The sequence below is a fragment of the Gossypium hirsutum genome, chromosome A13, assembly GCF_007990345.1.
Source record: "Gossypium hirsutum isolate 1008001.06 chromosome A13, Gossypium_hirsutum_v2.1, whole genome shotgun sequence".
In the NCBI taxonomy this organism is placed as follows: Eukaryota; Viridiplantae; Streptophyta; class Magnoliopsida; order Malvales; family Malvaceae; genus Gossypium; species Gossypium hirsutum.
Window position 1 is genome coordinate 29,588,691 of NC_053436.1, and position 10,559 is coordinate 29,599,249.

Here is a 10,559-nt window from a genome sequence, read left to right on the forward strand (position 1 = left end):
CAGAGACACGACTGTGTGTCTCAGTCGTGTGAAGAGCACGGCCTAGCACACGAGTGTGTGCCTTGGCCATGTGACCCTTAAGGATTGCTGACGTCAGAAACAAAATGTCAAGATTTTTAGACATGAGCTAGGACACGGGCCGTGTGGTCTTGAAACCACTATTCCGACTAGACCCTAATTCGAGATGTTACAAGAAACATCAAAATAAATATTTCTCAACAAAATTAACAAAATAATAACAAGCAAATGCATCTAAAATAATAACAAAATTAACAAATACCTTTAAAATAATAACAAAATTAACAATAAAATAAATTTTATACAATATCCAAACAATAACAACAAAATAGTAATAACATAATAATAAAATGGTAGCAAAATAAAGAGAAAACAATAAGAAAATGACATTAAAAAAATAGATTTTTTTATCCTTTAGTGAATTTGGGCCAAGTAAGTCCGGGCCAAAAATACCTTACCCAAAGCTTGACCCTTTTTTTAAACGGGTCTTATTTTTTTTATCCAAACCCATTTTTCGAGCCTATATTTTTTTCAAATCCTCCCAAATTTTAAGCAGACCTTCAGGCCGGACCAAACCGAGTGAACCAACCTATGAACAAATCTACTCTGAGCATGATAATCATAATCCCAGCATGTCACATGTTTTATGCTTAGTGTTTTCGGCAGTTCGATTTGTGAGAGAGGAAGATGTAAGAAATAGTTTAAATGAAAAATGATTGCATTGCTTTGATAGAACGTGGTTTGACAGCCAAATGAAGGTCATGTATCCATGCATTTTCCACGTTCATACTCACTGTAAAACAGTTCTAATGATATACACATACATTATGACATGTTGAGCCCTCCTCCTCTTAAAACGTTTTTGCTTCACATGCTGCTTGTTTGCTTTGCTTTTTAGCTGATAGAGTTATACTGTACTTTATTAAAAGATAATTACATGAAATCCGGCTTTTCTCGTTCGAAAACAAGAAAAAATAATGCCTTACTAAATAAGATTCATGCATGGTAGTTTAATATCCTAATATGCAGTCCCTTTGGTGCTTCAACTCTTGGGAATTGATGGATTTCATTTCTACCAACTTCCTCCCACCTGCATATTTTCAAAGCCCATTTAATAAGCTAATTTAACTTATGGTCAATATGAAAAATGAAAATGAAAATCCAGTTGTGGCCTAATGTAGCAGCAACCTGTAACTGGTAACAAAATAGTGAAGGAATATAGAAACTTGGAGCAAGCCCAATTCCTTTCCGGGGCAAAGCCTGCTGCCTCCTCCAAATATGAAACAGTAATTGTGAGACTCCAAGTTCTTACCCTGCAAGTTCAGTTATTGAGGCTTTATAAGCATGTAATAAAATGAGCAATGGCTCTGGATAAAGGAATGTATCATAGTTTATGGTTACTCACTAGCCATCTCCATGGATTGAAGGTTAATGGCTCTGGATAGAGGAATGGATCATAGTTTATTTCCCTCGTATAAACATATATTTTCCACCCTTTGGGAATGGTAAACCCTGACAAGGCAATAGACCCATGAAAATATGAAAATGTAGGCAGTTTTTGAAGCTCAGGGTCAGGGATCCCTTCAACATACCATTCAATACCATATCTTCTGTTGTCTTCCTAAGTAACCCATTAACAACTGTGGCTAACCTTGAGGTTTCAAATATTACCTGTGCATAAAAAGGGATTAGATTAGTTGTTTAATTGCAAGGGTAAGCAGGTGGCAAGTCTCACAAATTGCTCACAGCACGAGTGAAGCTCATAGACTTGTAATCATCCCAATGAACTGCCTCTCCTGGTTTCTTCGTTTTTCGGATTTCCAAATGTTCTTCCTAGGCATACAACAGCATATATAATAAGATCAAATCATTAAAAGAATTCCATAAATTAAGAAACCGAGCGGTCGAAATCGTGGCTCACTCTTAGTTCTTCAAGTGCTTTAGGATGATCATGGAGGTACTTGACGGCCATCATCGAAGTCGTCGACACGGTTTCATAACCTGAGTACAGTATAGTAATAATCTGATCAATTATCTCCTCATCACTGAGATTGTACTTTGAGTCCTTGCTATGGAGGAGGCAATACAGAATGTCATCATAGGCTATTGAAGAAGCTCTTCTTTGTTCCATAATCTGTTTCAACATCTTTACAATTCTTTTCCTTCCCTGATAGAATCAAAAATGGAAAACATTAGGCAATTTTGTATGGGTATTGTATAGAAATGTTCACAGGGTGTTCAACATTATACCTGGAAACCAAGATGGTAACTTGTCCCTGGCATGTTTATAGGCAGTGAAATTGTCCCTACTAATAATTTATCAAACTCTGGTTTGAAAATCTCATATAGTGAACTTGGTGCCTTTTCAACAATTTGCTTGAATGATATCAACAATGCCATCTGACAAAAGTAATTCCAAAGGGGGGAAAAAAGTTAATTTACCCTTTTTTTTGTCTTAAAAAAATGTTAATCTTATAGCAGTCTCCCTGCCTCATTGGTTGTTTCTTGGATGTCAATGGTTTTTCCATTCCAGTTTTCAAGGAAAGATGTCATGAAGTTGCCAATCTTTGGCAGCAGTTCATCTTTGATAACATGAGGGCCAATAAGAGACAGCAATGAGCCTCTGATACGCTTGTGAGCGGCACCATGCACGGCTGCAATGTTGCGTTTCCCTAGTATATCGAGCATGGATTGAGGGTAGCCAGGAACCAGCCCTTTACCTTCATTCATGAGGATGTACCTGTTGAGCTCAGGGTCCATGGAAACAACAGTGGGACACCCCAGTATGTGTGTCTTGAATAAACTCCCATACCTGTTTCAAAACAAATCATGTAATGTGTTTCATGACACTTCTGTAAGGGAATAACTTTTAGCAGTTAATCTAAAAACCATTCAAGGCACATTGGTCACTTTCTCTGCTAAAGGAATAACCTTTTCTTTTTATGACTGTTTCCATGCAGATATACTGCATGCATCAAAACGGAAAGCTCCTTTAACCATGCATGCCGTGCTTCTTGTTAATTTCCCCATTAAGGTGAAAAGATCAAAAGGCAAAAAAATAGTGGAAAATGAGTGGAAAAAGCTTACTTTGCTCTCTGCTTTTTCATGAAACATGGTCCATGCTTGAGAAACTCAGTGGTCTCACCCAAAACTGGCCAACCCATGGTCCCTGGTGGCAACCCTTTTCTTCTACTATATCTTATCTCGTTCCATTTCAACAGAGCCAAGCAGATGCAAAACCCCAAGCAAGCCACTATTACCACCACCAAGACTGCCATTGATGCTCCCAAGAAATAAAAGAAAAAAATCCCCTCAAGAGGAATGGCTTGTTCAGGCTTTTAAAGAAAGTATAAAGAGAGGAGTGCTGCGAATGGTATGTGTGCCTTTGAAAACTACAAGAAAGCTGGGCCAAGAAAGAGATTAAGCCAGCCAACCATGCACTTACCTAAAAGCCCCTACTATTATCACTACCTTAGTGTAGTAATAAATGTGACAATAAAGAGATTTAAACAGAGAGTTACTGCAGTCTTAATTGCAGGATCTTTTGCTGAAATTTAGTCAAAGAGATTAAGTGAGTACTGTTGGACTCAACTTTCATCTCTTTAAGCTCGATCGTTACATATAAAACTGCAACTTAAGCATCGTTGCCATTGAAATGACCTTATGCCAAACTACCAAATAGGGAGTTTAGGCAGTGTTGAATGCATGTTGACTGCTACTGTGCATTACAAATATAACAGTGGAAATGGACCCTTGGAATTGTGAGAGAGTGAAAGATAGTTCTGGTAGCCATTTTTCAACTCTGGTTTTCTGCCAAGTCTGAAATGCTATGTGTCCTTGGGGGGTCATTTTTGAAATGTGCCAAAAGGAATATCATGAACTGGCAAAAAGGGAGAGTTCATAGAAATGGGTGCCAAGAAATTTAGTTGGAAACTATCTATTTTTGCAAATTGTACTTACTTTTTGACCTTTTGGACTATATACCCTTTGATCAACTAAAAAACATCAAACCAGACTAGTTCCCTCAACGAGCTGGGGAACTAAGATGTCATTAACAACCCATGAAACCCTTTAAAACCTTCATTAAATTCATGAAAAAACAAACGACATATTGAGTAAATGTATTACACATACTCGTATCAAACGCACAACTGTATACTTGAGTCCAACTATCACAAGGTAAGTCATATAGGATTGCTTAATTTATATCTCTTGAGAGATTGGTAGCATGTGAAAGATACATCCCAATAGAGTCATAGCAGTTCAGAGTTTTAGTTGAATTTTTGAGAATCCTTTAATTATTCTGTTGTTTTTTTTCCTTATGGAATGTCTGGCACAGCATTGAAAACCCTGCATATCCCATTAGTCAAAACTCGAAATATTAAAACTCAGAATTGATTTTGGTTCAAATTCTCGAGCCCTTGAATCAAAAAAGATAATGCTATTCTAGGAGTCTATAGCTTTAGCTAACTGTAAATACTCATGTGATTGACTGCCAAACCGGTTCTCAACAATTGTCTAAACCAGGGGACCATTTCGAAACTTATACAAACGAGTTATTAAATTACATAAATACATCAAATTTATCAAAATTTATATAAATATATAAAATTGGGAATACTACTGTTTTGACACGAAAAATGAACTATGGAACTACAGTTTTGTGTAAGTGCAAGAGATCTGTCGGTGAAATATGCACCATATAAAAGTCAAACTGAGATAAAGTTAGTCCACAGGTTCCCTGCTGTCCCATGCCATGTATCAACCGTACTACCTTCACGGCACGTAAGCTTTATTAGTAGTTTGGTTAGTACTGCTGTTTTAAAATTTGAACTATGAATAAAAAATTATAATCTAACTTCTATCAGTCCAAAATAATTTCTTGGCTTCATCTTTAACTCTTTACTTCGTTATTATTAGAAAGAATAATGTCTGCTCTTGGTAGCACGTTTTATGTATTCCTGTTTTCTTGTTTTGTTGAGTATTTTTCTAGTCTATTAGAGTGTTTTTGCAAGAATTAAGAGAGAAGTATTTATGTTGTTTGCTTCATTATGGGAGTGAGTTTAGTCTTTGGAACGACTATCGGTATCAATGTTGAGTGAAAATGGAGAAAGAAATGGTAGATCTGAATCTAAGAGATGAGGAAGATGAGATAATGAAACTACCAATTGATCTGGGGTTGCAAAAATCTGCCTGTGAGCTCTATTTGGTTGGATGTTTTTTAATTGCCAATGTGATCCATTTCCCAGCAGTGAAGAACATACTGGTTAATTTATGGCATCCTTTTAAGGGGTGTTTAGATCTCGAAGTTGGGAGCGAGGAGATATCTTTTCAAATTCTTCCATGAGATGGATATTATGCGGGTGCTTGATGGTGCCCCTTGGACTTTTAATAGTCATTTGCTTATTATTGATCGGATTGCAAATGATGAAGATCCTATGCATATTCCTTTAGTGTTTTCTCCTTTTTGGGTTCAAGTTTTTGAATTACCTCTTGGGTTTTTTTTCGGAAATGGTTGCAAAACAATTAGGGAATTTTATTGGAAGTTTTTTGGAATACGATACGAAATCTCAAAACTGTGGGAATAAAAGCTACTTGAGGACTAAGGTGAATCTGGATGTTAGAAGTGTAACACCCCTAACCTGTCTCTGTTGTCAGATTAAGATTACGGAGCATTACCGTACAATCGGAAACATTTAAACATCATATCATTCAACAATTTAAAATTTTCATAAATCATTCATTCTCATGTGTATTGTCCCTAAATTGAGCCCTCGAGACCCTAAAAATAGCTTTGGAACAATTTGAGACTAATTTAAAACAAATTGGAAATTTTAGGAAAAAGTTGCAAAATCTAGAAACAAGGGTCACATGGCCGTGTGGAATCACCCTGGATTGAGTAATTTTCGAACAGGGGACACACGACCATGTCCCAGCCCGTGTCCTTACATGTGTAACTCACTGAATAGGGTCACACGGCCATGTGCCAGGCCGTGTAACTCTCTGAGTTGCCCCACACGCGCCGTGTGCCAAGCCGTGTGTTAAGCCGTGTAACTCACTGACTTGAACCTTAAGAAAATCATCAGATGACACACGACTGTGTTGCTAGGCCGTATGCCTCACACTACTGAGTCACACGCCCGTATCTCAAGTCATGTGAACCTAAAATTTACCTAAAATATTTTATACATAAATATTCAATCCAATTGTGCACAATTCCAAAGGACCAAAACATCTTTCAAGCACACATATATTTGCCAATTCAAACAACCTAATTCATCTAAGCAATATGCCATTCAATGGCACCTCAAATGCATTCAAACAACACCCACCTAAACATGTCAATATTGCTACATTTCATGCATATAAACCTAACTCAAATAGGTACTAAAACATTCACAAATGACCATTCTTAAACCATTCAAACATACCATAAAGAACTTTGCTTACAAGTATTATCAAGTGACCAAAATGACATAATTTGGTAAGGTACCAAAGTGCAACAAACTAACACAACTTCAATAGCTAAACATACCAAAACATACATCATAAAGATCTCATACATGCCATCAATAACCTTGGCTAAAATGCACAAAAACTACCAAAATGATTGCTGGATAGTGTGATAGGTCTCCGATGAGCTTCCAACCAAATCGAGCTTCCGACAATCTATAAAACAATAGAAGGAAACTACGTAAGCAACGAGTGCTTAATAAGTTTGTATAAATATAACTTACCATTTCCATAATACAATACATAGATTAAATACTATAACAGCCCATTTTCAGTAAAATTGGAACAGTGGTTTCTGGACCACAAATCCGAGCCTAAAACAAAATTTATTTTAATATTATTGTATGGTCAGTATTATGATAGGAACGTTATATGAAAATTGTGATAAGAAAATTTTACCGACTATGTGCTTAATTACGAAAATGACTAAATTGTATAAAATGAAAAAGTTGAATTCTAGTAGCTAGAAGGATTAAATAGTTGTGGAATTCAAAACTTAAGGTCCTTATATGGTAATTAGACCATTAAAGAAAAGTTAATAGATATTTTTGATGATTCACTATGGAAATTTAAAAAAGGGCAATGACTAAATTGGAAATGAGAAAAATTAATAGATGATAAATAATTAATAAAAAATAAAAATAATTTTATATCATTTTCTTCCCCAAACATTCCATGGAAACCCTAGGAAAGAGACAAAAGCTTTCTTGGCTTAATTGGGTAAGTATTCAAGCCCCATTTTTAGTAATTTTTATATTTTTGAAATCAGGATAGTCTAATCTATCCATTTTAATGATTAATTTGAAAAGTTAACAAAGTATAGAAATTTTTTCATGTATGAATATGCTGGAAATTTGAAATTTATGGTAGAATATGAAAGGTTGTTGATAGATAAACAACTTTTACAATGTGAATTTTGATGAAAACATGATTTAGGGACTAAATTGAAAAGTTGTAAAAGTTGTAGAAAAATTCTGAATTTTTTGAAACATGTTCTGTAAAAGTTATACTAAATTTTTGGTTAGGCTTGGAATAAGGATTAAATTGCATGAATTTCATTTTCCGAGCCTAGGGACGAATTTGAAATTTATGAAAAGTTTAGGGGCAAAATAGTATTTTTTCCTAGAGTGTAAATTGAATATAATTGAATATGAATTGTATTAAATTGATGATTAAATTTATTTATATAGATCCGGATAATTCAAATACGAAGCTAGATGGAGGAAAAGAGAAAGTTTCGGATTAATAGATTTTCTTATACGAACTATTATCGAGGTAAGTTTGTATAACTTAATTATGCATATTAATATGTTTAAGTTGAATGTTGAATAGGAATTGAATATGGTATATGTTTATATGATTTATATGAATGTTATAAATACATGAAAAGATTACATGATTGGAAATGTATTTAAAATGTTAAGTTCCGTTGGAATGAAAATCGATGGATACGTATGGTTTCCCGTATGTGAATGTGATTTTGCATACGTTGCAGATAGGATTTAGCTCGAACGAGTAATCTTGATATAGCCCTCTCGAGTATCCTGATATATAATTCCTACGAGCATCCTGATCGGTAGTGATTTAGCATGTGTTGCGTACTATCGCAGCTTTTTGTGAGCGTCCTGATATAGGCTCTGATAAACCGTAAATTTTACATATTTTTACCCCATGTTTAATGCATTTTATGGATGATTTCTCATTAGAATTGGTGAATTCGATGCTCCTAATGCTTTAATTTCTTGTTTTATACTTAGGAGAGAATAGGAAAGTGAAAGGAACGAGAAACAGGCCAAAAATGGAGAAAATGGGCCAAAGTACGAAATCAACACAGCCTGGACCTCCTCACACGGGCAGACCACATGGCCGTGTCAATTTGGCAGGCTCAAACACGGCCTGAAGTAATCGAACACGGGCGTGTTACACGGGCGTGTCTCTGCCGAGCCCAAGTTGAGTCCAATTCGAAAAAGGCCAATTTTGAGGGTTTTTAGGCATTCCAAAGCCTATAAATACACCTTAAAGGAGGAGGAAAAAGGAAACAGAGAATAGGGAGTAAGGAATTACTCCAAGGAAGCCGATTGATTCATCTCAGAAGCCGGATTCATCATCAAGACTGAAGATCTCTCCTCAATTCCCCTTCAGGAGTTTTGGGTTTTCTTTATGCTTTGTATTCTTTATTTTTCTGAGATGTTTTCTTATTTAGTTATGAACTAAATTCCCTAAGTGCCTAAGGGGAATGAAACCTAAGACGAATCTTGTTATTATTTTCTGAATCGTATGATAAATATTTAACTTGTTCTTAATTATGTGTTCTTAATTCTTGTTTTGATATCCCAAGATACTGATTCAAGACATGCTCTTATTCAGAGGAGGAATAGACTCTGTCTAAGTGTACATTTTTCATAATTAAGAGGAGTTGATTGCGCACCTAGAAATAGGGTGACAAGATTTTGCCGGATTAAGGTGAAACCTAATAAGGGGATCCATTGATCAAGTTAATGTAATCCTAGAGTGTTAATTAGAGAAAAGTCTCAGTTATTCAATCTAGGGATTAGACGTTATTAGCCTTGAATAGGGATAATAACATAACTTAGGGATTTCTACGGAACAAGTTGAATGAATAAATTGTTCGATTCAGAGCCAAAATAACAAGTAAAGTCTAGGTGGATTTGTCCTTAGGTATTGTCTTAAGTCAATCGATTTTTCCCCAAAAAAATTCCCCAATTCTTTTCTCTGTGAGTTCTTAGTTTAGATAATTAGTTAATTCAAACAAAATCTCTTTATTCTTAGGCTAGATAATAAAAAGACAGTCATTACTAGTACTTTTAGTTATTTTGGGTTCGACAATCCGGTCTTGCTAAAACTATACTACTGTTCGATAGGTACACTTGCCTACATCACGATAATAGTTAGTTTCAAGAACAATTAATTATAAATATTTAAAACCTATCACGAAATCACGCGATCAAGTTTTTGGCGCCATTACCGGGGATCTGAAATATTAGGAACGCTCAATTTTTATTAATTTAGCCATTTATTTTCCTTGCAATTTAATTTAATTTAATTATTATTATTATTTATTAACCTCCTCTTTCTTTCTCTTGGCAGGTTTTCATAGTTTATGACTGGAAGAAACCCGTCAGGGCCACTACTTTTTGACGAAGAAATTGATTGCACAGTTCGTAGAAACCAAAGAGAAATAAGGCGAAGCTTAAGATACACAGAGAATGAGTAAGAAGACGATACTCAACCCCCAACCGAAGAGATGGCTAAAAACCAAGGCAATCAGCTACCTCCTGCAATTGCGGTTAATCAAAATCCTGCTCCACTAATCAAAATCCTGTTCCACATATTATGTATGATTATGCTAAACCTTCTTTAACAGGAACTGAATCTAGCATAGTTAGACCTGCTGTAGCTGCAAATACTTTTGAATTAAAACCTAATACTATTCAGATGATACAACAATTTGTTCAGTTTGATGGTTTACAGGATGAAGATCCCAACGCTCACTTAGCAAACTTTTTGGAATTTTGCGATACATTTAAAATCAATGGCGTTTCTGATGATGCCATACGTCTTCGGTCATTTCCTTTTTCATTGAGGAACAAAGCTAAACAGTGGTTGAACTCGTTACCATGAGGGTCAATTACTACTTGGGAACAAATGACTGGAAAATTTTTACTAAAATATTTTTCGCCGGCTAAAACAGCTAAATTACGTAATGATATCTCTTCTTTTGAGCAGATGGATTTAGAAACACTCTACGATGCATGAGAGAGATACAAGGACCTTTTGAGAAGGTGCCCTCACCATGGGTTACCGCTTTGGCTCCAAGTACAAACATTTCACAATGGTCTGAATCCTTCGACTCGGCAAATGGTTGACGCAGCGGCGGGCGGAACCATCAATAATAAAACACCGGAAGATGCCTATGAGTTTATTGAGGAGATGTCACTGAATAACTATCAGTGGCAAGTCATGAGGACAAAGCCAACGAAAACAGCCAGCGTTTATAACGTCGATTC

The 10,559-nt window shown here is 35.6% G+C and overlaps 2 protein-coding genes and 1 non-coding gene across 3 annotated transcripts; all 3 read right to left on the reverse strand.

Moving 5' to 3' along the window:
• Positions 1 to 758: 758 nt before the first annotated feature.
• On the reverse strand, positions 759 to 3,426 carry LOC107894854 (cytochrome P450 85A1). Its single transcript, XM_041084700.1, has 8 exons — positions 3,106 to 3,426; positions 2,269 to 2,830; positions 1,940 to 2,185; positions 1,765 to 1,851; positions 1,611 to 1,689; positions 1,424 to 1,530; positions 1,207 to 1,331; positions 759 to 1,108 (listed from the first exon to the last, which is right to left on the reverse strand). Exons 2-8 carry the CDS (start codon positions 2,416 to 2,418, stop codon positions 1,015 to 1,017), a joined length of 888 nt encoding a protein of 295 aa, XP_040940634.1. The 5' UTR covers positions 2,419 to 2,830; positions 3,106 to 3,426; the 3' UTR covers positions 759 to 1,014.
• On the reverse strand, positions 2,491 to 3,296 carry LOC121212292 (cytochrome P450 85A). Its single transcript, XM_041084746.1, has 2 exons — positions 3,106 to 3,296; positions 2,491 to 2,830 (listed from the first exon to the last, which is right to left on the reverse strand). The coding sequence occupies exons 1-2, from the start codon at positions 3,294 to 3,296 to the stop codon at positions 2,491 to 2,493; spliced, it is 531 nt and encodes a 176-aa protein (XP_040940680.1).
• A 6,819-nt stretch (positions 3,427 to 10,245) lies between the features above and the next one.
• LOC121213351 (small nucleolar RNA R71) lies at positions 10,246 to 10,352 on the reverse strand. The gene has a single exon (XR_005908734.1). It is a non-coding gene; the product is annotated as a small nucleolar RNA R71 (small nucleolar RNA).
• Between the last annotated feature and the right edge of the window lie 207 nt (positions 10,353 to 10,559).

Excerpts from the sequence above, each read along its gene's own strand:
- LOC121212292 (XM_041084746.1), bottom strand. The coding sequence starts at position 3,296 with ATGGCAGTCTTGGTGGTGGTAATAGTGGCTTGCTTGGGGTTTTGCATC. Across the intron at positions 2,831-3,105 it reads ATGAAAAAGCAGAGAGCAAA|GTATGGGAGTTTATTCAAGA; the intron begins GTAAGCTTTTTC and ends GTTTTGAAACAG.
- LOC107894854 (XM_041084700.1), bottom strand. The coding sequence starts at position 2,418 with ATGGCATTGTTGATATCATTCAAGCAAATTGTTGAAAAGGCACCAAGT. Across the intron at positions 1,852-1,939 it reads AAGCACTTGAAGAACTAAGA|GAAGAACATTTGGAAATCCG; the intron begins GTGAGCCACGAT and ends TTGTATGCCTAG. Across the intron at positions 1,332-1,423 it reads TCAATCCATGGAGATGGCTA|GGTAAGAACTTGGAGTCTCA; the intron begins GTGAGTAACCAT and ends CTGAACTTGCAG.